This window comes from Monopterus albus, unplaced genomic scaffold, assembly GCF_001952655.1.
Source record: "Monopterus albus unplaced genomic scaffold, M_albus_1.0 scaffold264.1, whole genome shotgun sequence".
NCBI lineage: Eukaryota > Metazoa > Chordata > Actinopteri > Synbranchiformes > Synbranchidae > Monopterus > Monopterus albus.
The window spans coordinates 535,183-553,219 of NW_018128144.1; the positions used below are offsets into that span (position 1 = coordinate 535,183).

Below are 18,037 nucleotides of genomic sequence, written 5' to 3' on the forward strand. Positions count from 1 at the left end.
TTTTTTTAAATAAGCTTTATTGAAAACACATAAACTAGGCTGTATAACATTTTGCCAACATGGTGGGGGCACCGGTGGATGTCAGGCAAGCTCACATGAAGGCGCAACAACCTGGAGACCATTTTCTTATGACCATTCAAGAAAATCCTTAAGCTATTATGTAATACTTTTTTCTGTTATAAAAAAAGGTCTTGCGAGTGAGAGTTTGCGGGTCATGTATAAATGGAGTTGCTTCTGCATAGAAGTAGTAGAACATATGTACACCTAATTTTTTGAGCTTTAGGTCATGTCTAAGATGATAATTCTCCGTTGTAACAGTGTAGATAAGTCAAAAAACAAGGAAAAGCATGCCATGAGCCCTATAATGTTTGCAAATTTGGATGCCATGAAATGGTTATACATTACCTTGGTAACAAATGGTCTAAGCAAGTGGTCCAGTAGTTTTTTACAAAAAGATTTTGTGCTGTTTCTGTGTTCTGTAAGATAATTTTTGGAAAGAACTGGACAGCTTTGAATGGCTGTGATCAACTTCTTGTTCTTGTGAATTTGCCAGGTGGTGGAACTATTTTCTAAGGACTTATATCAGATGCCCATCAGACAGCTCAAATGGAAATGTAGCTAAATTAGTTTTGACCATACACACAACGGTCACATTTCTGTGTTATTTGACTTGGTCTTTGTAGTGGCAGTGAGTATTGCTGGTAATCAGCAGTCTTTATGCAACACAAAACAGCTAAACTATCTTATGTATACTTCATTGACTGTACCAAAGCTGTTCTTCAGAAGCTCCCTGGCCCTAAACAGTACCTAGATGAAACCACAGCCATCCTTTACTCCCAGCTTAAGTGGACGCTAATAAAGTTGCTCTTTGATGCATTAATAACCTCTTCCTCCCTGCTGGGCTGTGAAGCCAACTTCTGAACAGCACCCCACATATCCTTGCCTGACATGCACTCTTTAATTATTTCTTTCTATGAGTGTTGGAGTGAAACGAGGGGAAGAGGAACGTGATGACATGCTTCTAATGAATCCTTGAATAAATAATGCTGCTGTCTAAGCTTAAGACATCCTGAACCAGTGTTAGTGGGAGAAAGGTAGAGCACAGAGGCAGCAAATACTGGGTAAATGATGGAGAAAAGAGATAAGAGATGCACAGCACACCTGGACCTACACTCTGTTGTACGTTATTCTATTACATCCAGTTTACATCATTAACATCTGAATTTTCCTGTTGCTTTATTCACAATGTGGCCCTGTTAATGTTTTAGTTTAGTTCATATTGGTCAGTCAGGATTAAAAAGTATCAAACTATAACATTGTAAACCTAAGTGACAGTTTACAGTCACATCCACTGATTTATATTTATTTTCAGTAAACAGAAATAAATAGCAAAAGAAGCTAAAGGAAACAAGCCTTGCAAACACACCTTTATGTTGCACTGACTGCGTTTGTTTGTACATTGTGAATAAGGCAGTTATGTTGTTCTGCAACTCACTGTTAAAGGCCTCCACTACACCAAAAATAATTAAAAAAAAGAATTACAGGTCAAGTTCTTTATTTGGCATTATTTGCACAAGTGAAGGTGTACAGGTACACAGGAGTTTTTGCAAAGTTATCTCATTAATTATGAGTAGTTTAAAGTAGCTAAATACTGCTACATAATGTGTAGGATCTGACGCTTCTTGTTACAGTCGACGTATCTGTAGGAATAATCTGACTATTCAGAGCGTTCATGCAACCCTTTGAGTTGTTCTTCTGATGTTTCTCAAACATCTGAGTTGCAGTGATAGTGGCATTACTCATTCGGTAGAACTTGTAGTACACTGGAATTGTTTGCACTTTATTTTAAAATTGTGTGTCTGTGTGTTTGCATGCCCAAGCTGAAGTAGAGAAGGAAGGAGGATGGGGGTCAGAGTCCAGATCCATTGCTGTGGTGGTGGTGGGGATTTCACCCCAGTCTGAATGTCCTTAGCAACCAGTCTAATGGCTGCAGGAAAGAAGCTGTTGGTGAACCTGGTGCTGTTTGTAATGCTGCTTTCTGGTCTGAGGCATCTGATGTTGTTTCTCCATCTGAATAGTGTGTCTGTGATGGTGAGTCACTGAGGGATGGCCTGTGTGGTGTTCTTGCATTTTTGTATGTACAATTATTTAATGGTAAAATTGTTACTTTTACTGCAAACACCATTAATCAGTTTCACCTCTTAAGTTTTTTTAAATATTGGAGACATTATCTCATCATGTGGTGTAGTCACCAGCTTGTTTGCTTTGAGAATTATGTTTCTATTTTAAGTGACATGAGTGACATGTAAGCCCTACTGCAGTGTTTGAGCTGTTCAGTCCACATCAACTCTGAATTCTTTTCAGTATCTCTGGCATGAGGACAGCTGTAAATGGGAACTGGACTTCTATAGCACTTTTCTGTGCACTCAAACTCACTCAGAGCTGCCTGCCGGCAGGACAAACTTCACCAGGCTGACAGGCAGCAAAACTGTACTGGAGAACATCAGCAATGTTTTAATCTATAGAGTCATTGATTTTATTGATTTCCCCTGCTTGCTACAGTGGGCAGGGGGAAAGTGAAACCACAAAGCTCACAGTGTTAGGAACCTGATCAATCTCAACAGATAAAATGTTTGCAACACAAATAACTGGTGATTTGCAAGATTTAAAGCTACAGTCCATCATTCTGACAAATTTACATCAGCACCTAGAACAGGCATGGGCAAACTACGGCCCGTTAGGCTTTTTAATCTGGCCAACCAAACCTAATCTGATCCTAATTTTGATCTGAGGGATTAACAACAGTTTTGAGATAACGGAGGAGTTTTTGGCCATGGAGTCCCTGAAAGGAAATATGCGAGGAGAGGACTTATATGGCCATATTTCTGCTGTCATCAAGAGAATGAAGCTACCTTGGAGTAAACTTGCCAATGTCACCATGGACGGATCGGCAACTTTAACTGGAAAAAATGTCGGGCTGCTGAAAAGGATCCAGGAAAAAGTGAAAGAGGAAAACCCTGACCAGGATGTTATTTTCCTTCACTGCATCATTCATCAGGAATCTCTGTGTAAGTCTGTATTGCAGCTTAATCATGTCGTGAATCGAATCCAGTCGTAAGACTTGTTAATTTTATACGAGCAAGGGGACTTCAGCACTGTCAGTTCATTATGTTCCTGGAGGAAACCTGAAAGCTATTTTCCCAGTTACGCTTAACCAGTGAAACTCAGAGAGACAAGGCAGTCCAAGTGGATACAAAAAACTGTGCTGGTTTATTCAAAGGATCACAGGTAAAATTAACATTACACGTCCAGATATCTTCCACCTCCAATACTGCGCGCAGGCAGATGAAGAATGAAAGACCCTGAACCACAACAGGCCTATACATTTATCTCTTTGGTTGGGCTAGCCCGGAAGATATTATGATTAAGATTACGGCTGAACATATCATACAGTAGCCACTTTCTATCTAGTTATCCTGGAACATAAACAACCTGGAGTAGCTCATGGAAATGAGTAAGCATTTAACAGCCTGAGTTAGACATCCTGTCTCCACTAAACATTTCTAATACAACAAGTATCTAACCAATTTCTATCTGACTAAAAAAATACCTAACAAACCGATGCGGATCACCAGGACTTACTTTACCACCCTCATGTCCGCTGGTTAATTCTGGGCAAAGTGTTTCAATGAGTGTTAGTGCTCAAAGAGGGGATTAGTGCATTTTTGGAGTTAATGGGGTAATCCAACAAATTTCCTGAGCTGAGCGACAAGAACTGGCTTTGTGACTTTGTATTTGCTGTGGACATTTTTTCACACATGAATGAGCTGAACGTGAAGCTACAGATCCCTGTTAACTGACCAACACCTCAGATCTATCCTGAGAATAGCCACAACAAAACTAACTCCAGACTTTGATGAAGTGGCTAAAAAGGGAGACCAACAACACTGTTCCCACTGAAATTGAAGGTTTATTTCTCTACTGTGTTGTGAACAAAATGCATTTGGAGAATAATTTGTACAATAAGCTTTGCATATTCATGCTTTGCTACCTGTTAAAGGCCAAAACCTTTTATGTAACGGCTTTTATATGTCATTTATATTAGTTCACACAAACGCTCCATCCTCCTGTTCCCGGCCAGGCCCCTCTGTCAAATTTTAGAACCCATTGTGGCCCGCAAGTCAAAAGGTTTGCCAACCCATGACCTAGACAAATCCACAACTCTCCCTTTCTCTCTCTCTCTCTCTCTCTCTCTCTCTCTCTCTCAAATATCTGAAGGAAGAATGCCTCTTATGCTCAAGGCTACTGTAACATGTCTGCATTTCTATCCATGGCATGAACAGAATATACTGGTAATCAGATTTATATGTGGTCTTTAAATATTTATTTTATTTTATTTTTTTGACTGTACTCAGAAGGAAATGGTCCAGCAGCTGGACGATTTCACCCTCCTGTATTTATACAGTGCATTAGCACAAGTGCGCGCATGTGTGGCATCAACTGTCCTTCACAGTGGCCATTTCTCTACATATCAAAGGCAGTGTGAGATTGAGGGCCATCACCCACACTCTGTTGCCATAGTGAAGGCAGACATGAGGCAGCCTGAGTGACAGCTGAGCCCACCACACACATTTTCTCTTCCTTCATGCTTCTTGTTGCTCCACTTTCTTTTTAGTCACCTCAGGCTCAGTAAATAACGTAATGTAAGTGATCACAGTGTCAGCAGACTGTGTAGAGGATTATGCACTGTGTTTGTCAGAAAATGAAGTCACCAACAGGGGAAGCTGGACTCAACAGTTGACATTGGCCCAAATCTAGTTGCTAGGGGTAACTAGGCAACCAATACTGTTGAACTGTGTCACTGACTTTGCCGATCATTGTTGACATGGATCACTGTGTGATTTTGCTGCTGTGCCCCTACATCCAGAAATGATCCTATAGTTCACTGCTGAGTTACACAGCGTCATCAGTGTATCCTTTAAGTAAATGAGGAGAGAATCATATTTTCGTGAATACTTAATATGATGCCATTTAAAAAGAAACATTAAGATTACATTTAATTATCAGATTGTGATATGATTGGAGAGGGAACAATAAGATATATTGAGGAAAAATTCTAAATGACTAGAAGTACTTCTATGAATTGTTCAATTGAAAGAGAAGTAATGTGGCCAAAGGTTTATGGAAGTAGGATAACAAACATTGAGTTGCTTCTTCCACTCTCCCAGCTAATTAATGAGCTCAGTCTGCACAAACACAAACAGTAGTCAGGTGACCTCAACAAGCTACTGCAAGGCACATTTTCAGACAGGCTTACTTACCTTAGTTGTGGTGTGAGTGCATACACAATCGAAGGGCAGAGAAATGATAAATTTATCCAGGCACCAGGTTTTCAGTTAAGTTCTTATTTTTATATGCCTTTAGTGTTTTACTTGTTTACTTATTTTTTGCCTTTATGCAGTCCATTGGTACTGTCAAATTCACACATTTACTACAACTGTGCACTAATCAATATTATGTTATACAAATAAAGAGATTCAGAATTGAAGTAATTTTCCATCAGTTATTAAGATGATGTGTTATGCAACATATGAACAAAGCTGTTAATGCAGTATGTGCAGTTCATATTCACTTCACATAGTTTATGGTTTCATAACAGCATGAACACAGCATACAGACAATCTTGTCAAGGAAAATCACATCCTTGCCTTCACATGCAAGCACCATGCTCACTGGTATGGCGTGTACATGCCCACCTGTCTTCTCCATATGGCATAGTCCTCAGTGTCCAGTTTTGAAAACCGCACCTGCAAAGCTCTGTATCAGGCCCGAACCATTACCTGACGCTAGTTCTTCAGTAAATGAAATCCAGACCCGACTAGACCCATTAACATAACCCGTACCTGTAATTAAAACAGGCTACACAGTCACTTTCTTTAAAGTGCTTGAGAGTTGTTCTTAGAAAAGTGTCATTCAGTGGACACAACACCTGGGCTCTGCAGCTGTTCCCTCAGTGAAGAAGTTCCTATCTTGCAGCTCTCAAATACTAACACATTTTGGCACTATTTACAGCATCACAGCTCCTGATAACATTGTTCTCACAGTCTGTAACCACAGAATTTCTCCCATACGTCTGACTTGGCCTTCGATGAGCTATTGTCCACAGTTTTGTGTTTACCATGATTTTGCATTCACCACTAGCTATTTTCATTTTTAGATTTTCTAGTTTGACACACTGATGCCTAGCCTGCGTTGATGTCGGAGTGACATCCTTTTAGCTGGATGTTCCATAGGACTTCACAATAAATGCATTCGGTTATTTGGGCTTGATAAATGCTTAATTAGATGTTTAAAATAAGCAGCACCTTTATTTATTTGTATTTAGTCATTTAAATTGTTTATTTCACTCGCTACCCATCTGCATTTTTACTGGTGCCTGTACCCATGAATAAAATAGAAACATATTTTTTACTTGTTACATGTCTCTTTTTGTGGGTACCTGACCTGATGCAGGTACCCACAAAACTGGTGAATTTCTAAAGTCTTTGAAATCACTTTATAAGCCTTTCCAGGTTTTATGTAAATCAACAATTCTTGATCGTAGATCTTCTGAAATCTCTTTTTGGTGAGGCATGCCTCACATAAGCATATTCTTCTTGTGTGGAGCAAACTCAAAAGGTTTGAGTGGTTTTTCTCAATCAAAGTAGCTCTAGTCCACACCTCCAAACTCATTTTCTTAAAAACTCATTTTCTTAACAAGACTCCAGGTATGCTAACACCTGACTCCAATTAGCTATTTTGAGGTCATTAACTCAGGAGTTCACATATTTTTTCCACTAGCACTGTGAGGTTTTTATGGTTGTTTTCAATAAAGACGTGAAAGAACAGAATGTTTTTTGTGTGTTGTTATATTATGCACATTATAAAAGGTTCACCTACTTTTTCTTGCCACTGTACATGAATGACTGGCCATATACTGTAGCATTTCACAGCATGACAGACAGACTGCTTTGATTAGTTATGTAACTATGCAGCAAGCTTAGTTGCGTAAGTTGCAACAACCTTTCGCAGCTAGTGGGAACCATGTAACAGTTAAATGTATTTTGATTACAACTTTCCTGTTTTAAATTGGCATAAACACACACCTGCTGAAGATGTTATGTGAAACCTCTTTGTTAACTTGGAGACCTGAGTTCCACTGTTTCACTTCAAGACTGGAAAGCTGAAAAATTGCACTCTTTTTGTGATGTTTTCCATGACAGGTAATGAGAACAGTTATGGCGGTTTATAATACAGCAAGAGTTCACAATTGCACTTTGTTTTTTAGTATTGGATCATACAAACATTCCAATATCTACCTCCACTATTATTACTATCTGTTTTGGTCCCTGTCATTGCTTCCATGTCCCAAAATCCTGCAGTGCATTGCAAAAATATGTTTTAAGGTTTTTTTCAAAAATATTAAAAACTGTAATCTCATTTACATTAATATGCACAATTTCTCAAACCCTTCTATTTTTTGAAGTTTTTGTAAGATGATTGTATTGTAATGATGTGCTAACCACTGTTCATTGTTTCCTTCCCTCGATTTGGTTACTCAGATCGGGCAGCTGGTGTTCAAGGGAATGAAGCGTCTGAACAGGATCCAGTCCATGGTGTTTGAGACAGCCTACAACACCAATGAAAACCTTCTGATCTGTGCTCCAACTGGTGCCGGCAAGACCAACATTGCCATGCTGACTGTCCTTCACGAGATCCGCCAGCACCTTCAGCCGGGTGGCGTTATCAAAAAGGATGAATTCAAGGTCTGACACATACAACTGAACATACAACATAGAGATCCAGAATATAAAGTAGGTTTGGTTTTTGCTACCAGTGCACATGCTGTACGGTTCAGTTACATTTGGCAAAAGAATTCCTGCGATGTCTGCCTGGCTGTCCATCAAAATCACAGTCAGAGTTTAAATGAATTTCTGTGTAATGTCTAAGAATGTCTGTGACAACCGCTTAATGTTTCCAGTGTTATTCGATCACAATCCCTCAACACACCTCATGGAATTTAGGCATGTTTCTTGCTAAAACTGACACACCCTATGCACAGGCTCAGATGTGATCCTTGGAGCCTTGGATGCTAAGATTTGAGGCATCTGATAGTTTTAAGGCATCTTGTTAGTGGATTGTGTTATTGGTGTCCAATCATACCTGTAAATACCCTTGCAATTTCTCAATTTCAAAGAAAAAGACACTGTCCCAACAGGAGGGTCACTGATGTGTTGGGTTGTTTGGCTGGCCCTGGTACTGGGTGCAATAAATCTGTGTATGGGATCATCAAATACCAAGGTGTTTTAGAGCACAGTGATCCAGCCACTGTAACCAAGCTGTGTCTCTGTTGAAGCTCCTCCAGCAGGACACAAAACAAAAAACACCCCAAGTATTTCATAAACAAGCACTGGGCTGTTCCAAAGTGGTCTGCAATTAATTCCCCTGGAATACCTATATTGAAATTTGACAACAGCGGTTGGAAGAATACACCCTTCATAACTGAGAAAATTGGGCCAAAACTGCCAGTACAGCATACAAGTCTACAGGAAGCACTTAACAGCACCTTATTTTCTCCAACGGCTGTGCTACCAATGTCATCAAATTTAAGGTGTCAGTAATTTTGTCAACACCATTCTGTTTATTTTGTGACATATTAAGTCCTGAGTCAAAAACTAAGATTCTGTACTATTAATGAGCTCAATATTAACTCAGGAATTGTGGAGACCAGATACCTTTGTCAGGTTCTTTCTCTTAGAGATAAAGGACTTTTTTTTAAATGTGTAAGGGTGCAAAGTTTTTTCTCACATGTCAGACTGTAGAAAGGAAAGCTGATCCAAACAAATTTGTGCTGTAGCTTATATATCATGGCCAGACAGTGTGTTGTCAGAAAATGAATGTAAATCTATTTAAATACAACAATCATAAAGCAGAGTCATAAATAAATGAGCAAACAGTAAGCTATTGACAGCTCAGGTTAAAAGTACTGGCACATAGCATCAAATCCTAACACACACTCAGCCAAGGCTTTGTTTTCTTTCATGATGGCACACACATACATACACTTGAACATATCTTTGTGAGGATGCTCATTGACATAATGCATTCCCTAGCCCCTTACCCTAACCTGACCATCAGAACTAAATGCCTAACCCTTCACCAAACCTAAACCTAATTATACCCTGAACCCTAAAACCAAGTCTTAACCCTTAAAAAGCTGTTTCAGAAAATGAGGACTGGCCAAAATGTCCTCACTTTCCACAAATGTCCTCACTGTGTAGCAAAAAATACTTTTTTTGGTCCTCACTATATATTGTAATACCCCAGTTCTTTAATTGGACAGTTCTGAATAACGAAAGAATCCGTCTCTCTTCATTTAGTGCTGATTTATTTTAAACCACAAGTAAAAGTACAAACACAACTTGGGTTGCTCCCTCCGCCAGAGACACACACACTGGCTGCTGGAGAAAAGAGTTCCTGGCCACACAAAGCCTAATACATTTATATGTTTTGGGCTAACCTATTACACAAAAAGATTACAGAACCCCAGATGAAGTCATTCTGCAAACTCCATCTCTTATCTAGAGCTCCACATGCTTGGAGCCACTGCGTTTTACCTAGTCATAACAAAATGAGGAAGCTCAACGTGTGTGTATGTTGTCACGTGGTGCGTAGCTAAGGAATTCATTCAGACATAATATTCTAACACAAGCTACAAGATTACAAGAAAACAATTGGTGCCATGATTCACTTTTCAGAATCAACATTCTGTCTGCTAACCTTGAAACAAAACAGACTAGAGCAGACTTTGAATCTTACTAAACGGCATTACTAACACATTAATTTCTAACAATTATCTAACAATAGCAAGTACAAGAACACACTTGCCTCTGTTTGCACATACTGTATGTCACTACAGTGTGCTTCTAGTCCCTCTCTCCTGTATCCCCATACCCCTTAACCTGCATCCCCATCGTTTACATTCCCTACTCTGTCTCTCTCTGTTCTTTATCCTATTAATTTGTATATCATTCTCTTCCTTTCTAGATCGTATATGTGGCTCCAATGAAGGCCTTGGCAGCTGAGATGACAAATTACTTCAGTAAGCGATTGGAGCCACTAGGCATCACTGTTAAAGAACTCACTGGAGACATGCAGCTAACCAAAGGAGAGATCCTACGGACACAGGTACACACGCAATGTTTCATACATTATGAGATCTTTATCATGTTTCAGTACCTAGTTCAAACTAAGGGGGCACTAGCTGTCTTGTCATCCAGGTTGCCTCTACACATACATGTATGTTCTCTAGCACCCCCAAGTGAATTGAATTCTGACATCTATTGGAGGTAATTTCTTCATACAGTTAAAGTCAGAAATTTAAATACATCTTAGCCAAATACGTACATTTAAACTCAGTTTTTCATCACCCGTGATATTCAGTCTTATAAACATTCCCTGTCTTAGGTCACTTAGGATCACTACTTTATTTTAAGAATGTCACAATAATAGTAGAGAAAAAGATTGATTTCAACTCTTATTTCTTTTATCACATTTCAAGTGAGTCAGACATTTAGATACACTCAGTATTTGGTAGCATTGGCTTTAAATTGTTTAACTTGGGTCAAACGTTTCAGGATGTCTTCCACAAGCTTTTTCCAGTAAGTTGCTGGAATTTTAGCCCATTCCTCCTGAAAGAACTGGTGGAACTGAGTCAGGTTTGTAGACCTCCTTGCTCACACACTCATTTTCAGTTCTGCCCACAAATTTTCTATTGGATTGAGGTCAGGGTTTTGTGATAGCCACTCCAGTACCTGGACTTTGTTGTCCTTAAGCCATTTTGGCACAGCTTTGGAAGTCTGCTTGGGTCACTGTCCATTTGGAAGACCCCCCCACAACACGATGCTGCCACCCCTGTGCTTCACGGTTTGGATGGTGTTCTTTGGCTTGCAGGCCTCCCCCTTTTTCCTCCAGACATAACGATGGTCATCATGGCCAAACAATTCAGTTTGTTTCATCAGATCAGAGGGCATTTCTCCAAAAAGTCAGATCTTTGTCCTCGTGTGCAGCTGCAAACTGTAGTCGACCTTTTTTTATGGCATCTTGGAGCAGTGGCTTCTTCCTTGCTGAGCAGCCTTTCAGGTTATGTCGATATGGGACTGACTTTACTGTGGATAGAGACTTTGGTACCTTCACAAGGTCTTTTTGCTGTTGTTTTGGGATTGATTTGTACTGTTCAGACCAAAGTATGTTCATCTCAAGGAGACAGAATGTGTCTCTTTCCTGAACGGTGTGATGGCTGAGTTGTCCCATGGTGTTTATACCTGTGTAATATTGTTTGTACAGATGAACGTGGAACCTTCAGGTGTTTGGAAAGTGCTCCCAAGGATGAACCAGACTTGTGGAGTTTTTTTTCTATGGTCTGGGCTGAGTTCTTTTGATTTTCCCAAAGAGGTAGTGAGTTTAAATGCAGGCCTTAAAACACATGCACAGCTGCACCTCCTACTGAGTCAAATGATGTCACTTAGCCAATCAGAAGCTTCTAAAGCCATGACGTCATTTTCTAGAATTTTTCAAGCCTTTTAAAGGCACAGTCCACTGAGTATATGTGAACTTCTGGCCCCTGGAATTGTGATAAAGTGAATCATAAGTGAATTAATCTATCGATAAACAACTTTTGGAAAAATTACTTGTCATTCCTAAAGTACATTTCCTAACCAACTTGCCAAAACAAGAGTTTGTTAACATGATATATGCATGTGCATCCGTGGAAAAGATGTCATATAAAGGCTTTGTAGGCAGCATATGTTGCTCCAAAGTCTTTTTGTATTTTTCAACATTAATGCTGCCATTACAGAAGTGTAAGTCACCTTTGCCAAGGGCTCTGACACAACCCCAGACCATGACAAACCCTGGCTTTTGGGTTTGTTGCTGGTAACAGTCCTTTTCGTCTTTGGTCCGGAGCACATGACATCCATTCCTTCCAAAAAAACACTTAAAATACTGATTCGTCTTATCACAGTACATGTTTCCACTGTGTGATGGTCCATCCCAGATGCCTCTGAGCCCAGAGCAGTCAACTTCTGGACACTGTTGCCACAGGGCTTCCTTTTGGCACAGTACAGTTTTAAGTGAAATTTACGGATGTAACTACGTACTGTATTGTGGTGCATGACACAGGTGTGCCAAAGTAATCCTGAGCCCATGTGGTTATATCGCTTATAGAAAAGAGATGATTCTTGATGCAGTGCCGTCTGAGGGATCCAAGAGCTCGGTCATCCAGCTTAGACTTGGTCCTTTACGTACTGAATTCCCTCCAGACTCCTTGAATCTTTTAATCATGTCATGCACCGTAGAGGGTGACATATCCAAATCCCTTCCTATCTTTCTCTGAGGAACATAGTTTTTAAACATTTCAATAATTTTCTCACACTTATGTTGGCAAATTGGCGGTCCTTGGCCCATCTTTGCTCCTAAAGTGCTCGGCCTTTCCAGGATGCCACTTTAGGACCAAATCATGATGCAGTCACTTGTTGACATCATCTGTTTCAAATGGAATCATCATTTCATTGTTTTACCTTATTATGGTGGATTACCCCTGAAATGCAGCCATCCCAACTTTTTTAGAATGTGTTGCAGCATCAGGATTGAAGTGAGTGTTTGTTTTGAACAAAGAATAAAATTGATGAGGTTTCACATCAAATAATGTGCTGTGTATTATTTCCAATGTAATACAGGACACAGATTTTTATTTTTTTTTACTAATCAGTGTTTTTAGTTTTAATTTTCATTGTACATACTGTCCCAACTTTTTCTGAATTGGGGCTATAATATAGTTGACCTTTAAAGGGCTAAATATCATCAAAACTTACTGCAATTTAAGGGTGCCTTTAAGATGCACATTGTTTGAACAATTGAGTTAAATGCTTACACTTTACGTTAAGTTCCCTTGGTCTTGCCATGAACCAAATTAGAACATCTCTGACAACAGACATTGTTTGTTTCTTTGCTGCGTTGTGCATCTGTGGTGACATTCTGTATTTTCTTATCATTAACAAATTCCACAAGGTCCAAACCATCGATGAATAGATCTGCTAACATGTTCTTTCATTACCATAAATAAGCACAGTGGATTGTTTCAACTCTGTCCCAACTGCATTTTCCTTCTGCTGGAAATACTCAATAGAGCACCAAATGTGTATTAATCCACCAAAAAGCATTATTGTCTACTTACTTTATGCTCTCTTATATTAGGAAGGTGTTTTTCACTTCACCTTACACTGCACTGTTTCTCAAGTTTGTTTTTTCTAGCTGATGACAGCAGTTCCTTATCTTGCTGTGTGCTCTCCTCCTCTTTGTTCTATGACAGGACCTACAAAGTGGCTCTGCTAGTATTGCAGCACTCTCCAGATGCTAATGATAACCTAGACTGCTTTTAAGTAATTGTGTAGATGCTTTAAAGCGTCCACACTATGCTTTCCTGCTCTTTATTGTGTGGATGCTATGCAGCCACACTCTTGTTTTCCAATCTTTATTATTGTGTGGATGCGAAGCAACCACACTCTTGTTTTCCAAATTTTATTATAGTTTTTTCCGTATGTTTTTCGCCGCTCATCTCCTCCCACATACTTTCAGCCATACAACCCATTGTGGTATCAAGTTGTTCCTCTTTTTAAGGACATTATGGCGTGTACTCAACTTTTTTTTTATAACTTTCATATTTTTTAATAAATTCAGCTTTTTTTCACAAAAATTTTCCCATTGGAAATGAATGGGACAAATTTTTACATCTTCATATCCTCAGCATACCTTCAGCTAAAACCACCATTTCAATTAATAACTATTCAGCAACTCTTCAGCTATTCATACTGTAAACAGCTTTATGATATTTTTTATGGTTTTTGCATAATTACCATTTACATTTTATGTCTCATTTCAGTAGCCACACTCTAGTATTTATCAGTACGTAGGACTACTCTTTCTTTCTCATACACACACACACACAACCCTACTTGTTTTACATACTTTGTGGGGACCAATCAGAAAAATGTTCACTTCTTAATAGGTTCAGTATACTTTCAGCTAGAAAAACCATTCTGGTATTAAAATGTTCAGGTTTCTCAGGATATTATGGCATGTATTTTTTACAACTTTCATACTTTTTAAACTATTTAGAATTTATTCTGAAAAAAATCTTGCCCCATTCAAATGAGTGGGAAAATTCTACTTCCACATACTTTCAGCTATCAAAATGTTCAGCTCCTCAAGGACATTCATGCTTCTATTCAGAAGTTTTCTAAACTTCATACCTTTCATAATATTAAGCTTTATTTTGAAAATCTTGCCCCATTCAAATGAATGAGAAAATTTTCTAATCTTTGTTTGATTAACCTTGGAGTCCCAGTGAACCGAACTCTCCTGGCTCCACTAGCTCAGTGGTGATAATAAATTCACTGTGGACTCTCTTAGCCAGAGCTGTAAATCTAATGAGATTCAGTAATTTGGTGGACAAGACACTATAATGTTGAACAGTGCTTCAGTGACTAATACAGTAAATATCAGTGGTTCAGTGAACACATACGGTGATATGTAAATATGTATGTAAACTTATGTGTGCTATCAAATAAAATCATTCATAAGTGCGTAAAATAGAAATCACGCTAACACAGGTATCGAAATGTTCAGCTCTTCAAGGACTTTCATGCTTCTATTCAGAATTTTTCTAAACTTTATACCTTTGTAATATTTAGCTTTATTTTGAAAATCTTGCCCCATTCAAACGAATGGGAAAATTCTACTTCAGCATGCTTTCAGCTTTTTCAGGTATCGAAATGTTCAGCTCTTCAAGGACATTCATGCTTCTATTCAGAATTTTTCTAAACTTCATGCCTTTGTAATATTTAGCTTTATTTTGAAAGTTTTGCCCCATTCAAATGAATGGGAAAATTCTACTTCCGCATACTTTCAGCTAGCAAAATGTTCAGCAGTCATCCAGATCGCTTTACCAATGTAGCAAGGGAGAGAATGGGAAGCCTTACCTCATCACATTTCATTCTCGGCATGTGGTCACATAACTCGACCAATGATTAAACAATTTATTCTATCAATATTTTGATATTTTTTTCTGCTTCCTGTTTTGTCAATATTCTATTTACCTTTCACCTTTTTAAGCATTACTTATGAGCCCTCCACTTCTTAAGCTAATTAACTTGTGTGCATAATACAGGCACACATACAGTTGTTCAGAACTTTCAGCTACAGAAACCATTCAAATATTGAAGGATTGGCCAGTAGAAAAGGTGTTACATACTATTAAAAGATTTATAGCCCATGAATATTCATAAGCTACATTTTATAGTACATTTACGCTGCGCTGCTGGAGACTTCGACCTTGGACCGTATTAAGTACCACTCTTCTGCCCGATTCCCCAAGACTGTGTGTTTCTGCTAAAATCACAAAAGGACATTAAAGTCTGTTCTACTGCCTCAGCTGACTGGCTCTTTAATTGGGTTCATTCCTCTATCTTCACAGGAGCGTCACTCACCTCCCTGACAACACCTGCATATTTCAGGTCTTATTCACAACCTGACAGTTGTCTTCATGTCAGTAACTCTTTAAATGAACTGTGTAGCTAGCGATATGGAACCCTCAGCTTACCTTTAATTGTCTTACAGGCTGTGATTGTCACAATAAATTAAACTTAATTTCTCCAAAGCCAAACATTATAATGTTACTGATCTTTATGACAATATGCTTTGATGTGTGCCCACCAATACTGATTGTATTTTTAGTAGCTTCTCAGCATAACTGCTTCGTATGAGATGAGATGACAAACAAACAATGTGAAAAGGAGACTTTAGACTTATTCCAGTAAGTCTAAAGTGCAATTTTACTTGTTGCAGGGGTGCACTCTATACACACAATAGGGTTGCATGAGGCAAATCTTTGGAGAGGCAATGTCATTTATACATTTAGACTTAACAGTTGTTAGGTAATTTCTTAGTCAGATATTTGTTAGTAATTTGTTGTATTAGTAATGTTTAGTGGAGCCAGGCTGTCTAACTCAGGCTGTTAAATGCTTAGTCATTCTTATGAGTTTTGCAGGCTGCATATAGGCCAAGGACAACTAAATAGAGACAGTTTGCAGGCAGGAGCTTATTGCTATTATTATGATATGTTTGGCCATAATCTTAATCATAATATCTTCCAAGGCTTAATGTCCGGACATGTCCCTGAATGTCCTGTATGTTTTTAGATACACACCACATAATCAACACTCACACACACATTGATTTTCTCCATGTTTTGACTACTGCTACGGCCAGCTGTGAAGCTGGCATATCAGGTGACGTCACGGTTTGACATTCCTGGGTAGTATGGGCTATCCCAACCAAGTGATAAAATTGTATAGGCATTATGGTTCAGGATCTTTTATACTTCGTTTGCCTGCATGCAGGTTGGAGGTGGAAGAGATCTGGACGTGTAATGTTAATTTTACCTGTGATCATTTGAATAAACCAGCACGGTTATTTTTTATATATCCAAGTGGTCCGCTTCGTCTCTCTGAGTTCCTGGTTAAAAGAACTGGGTAATATCTTTCACAGTCGTGGTATGTTCTGTGTTGTATTTCCACACATCTGCAGTCTGACTGCTCATGAGAACTCCATGTAACAGCAGGGTGTAAGCGTGATACATGTATTCAGTAGGGAACATACACTTATCTATTCCACTTCTACTGTTTATTCAGTACACATACAAGACGTATAATAATTTCACTATAGGGTATAGGTCTGGGTATTTACTGACCCTTAGTAAAGATATTGCCAACCAGCTGAAAGTATGCTGAACTTATTAAGATGTGAAAATAGTCCAATAGGACTGTTAGAAATTAACCCAATTTTTTTGTTGGAAGCACGAGAAGTGAAGATAGGAGAGGACTGTTTAAAATCAACAAAGTTTACTGAAAGTCTGATCACAGGTAGGTCTTACAGTGCTGGATTCAGAGAGACAGAGCTCCCGCAGGAAAACCGGCTTCTGAATCCTGAATTAAGTTTTTACAACACATTTATCTCCTTCGGCTGCTCCGCCCTGGACAGGGGTGCAACCTTCAATAGTTCATGATCCTATTGGTCATTTGATGTGAGTAGATCAACCTCTGCCTGCGCTTGCTTGCTGATATGTGATCTAGACCAGGTGTGTGTCTGTATGTGTGTGTGTGTGTGTCTCTCCGGCACCCGGATCTTGATCTTGAGATGCACTGATGCAAATTTTCAAAATAAAGATAAATATTTCAAAGGTATGAGTTTTGGAAAAATTCTGAAGAGAAGCATGAATGTACTTGGAGAGCTGAACATTCTGATACCTGAAAGTATGGTGAAGTAGAATTTTTCCATTCATTTGAATGGTGCAAAAGTGCTGACTTTTCCGGGTTGCAAGCGAGAGCGGACGTTTTTTCTGCTCCTCTTGTCTGTTCTGGGATTTTTCATATCTTTTTCATATCTTCTACACCTTCAAGTCTTTGGAAAAAGTCTACATCTGTTGAAATGCCTCCAAAAGGGAAAAGAGCAAATAAATCTGAAGCAGCTGAGGATGTCGAAGTTGAAGAAAATTATGACAGAGCGACGCAAGCAACAGACCTGCTGGAAGAGCAGAAACGAATGTACACTGCGCTGCTGAATCAGCTGAGCGAAAGCTTCAAAGGATTTGTGCAAATACTTATGGAGACGAACAACAAGTGATTCGACGACATGACCAGAGAGATACAGGACATAAAAACGAGTCTGCAGTTTACCCAGCGAGAGGTCGATGTGATTAAAGTTACCATGGGTGAACAGACAACACAAATCAAAGATACAAGGGAGGACGTCTACAAAACCTGTGAGAGTTTAATAGTCATATCGGATAAAGTGGAATATTTGGAAGCACAATCCAAGCAAAAAAACTTGATCTTTGCGGGGATCAAGGAGACAGCTGGAGAAAGCTGGATGGATGCGGAGG

The 18,037-nt window shown here is 39.0% G+C and overlaps 1 protein-coding gene across 1 annotated transcript in view; it reads left to right on the forward strand.

Annotated features, from left to right (window-relative positions):
* ascc3 (activating signal cointegrator 1 complex subunit 3) overlaps nucleotides 1-18,037 on the forward strand; it is a 245,725-nt gene that overhangs the window by 91,567 nt on the left and 136,121 nt on the right. The window contains 2 exon segments of the mRNA XM_020621661.1: nucleotides 7,602-7,805; nucleotides 10,087-10,227. Of these exon segments, the coding sequence (XP_020477317.1) occupies nucleotides 7,602-7,805; nucleotides 10,087-10,227 (345 nt within the window).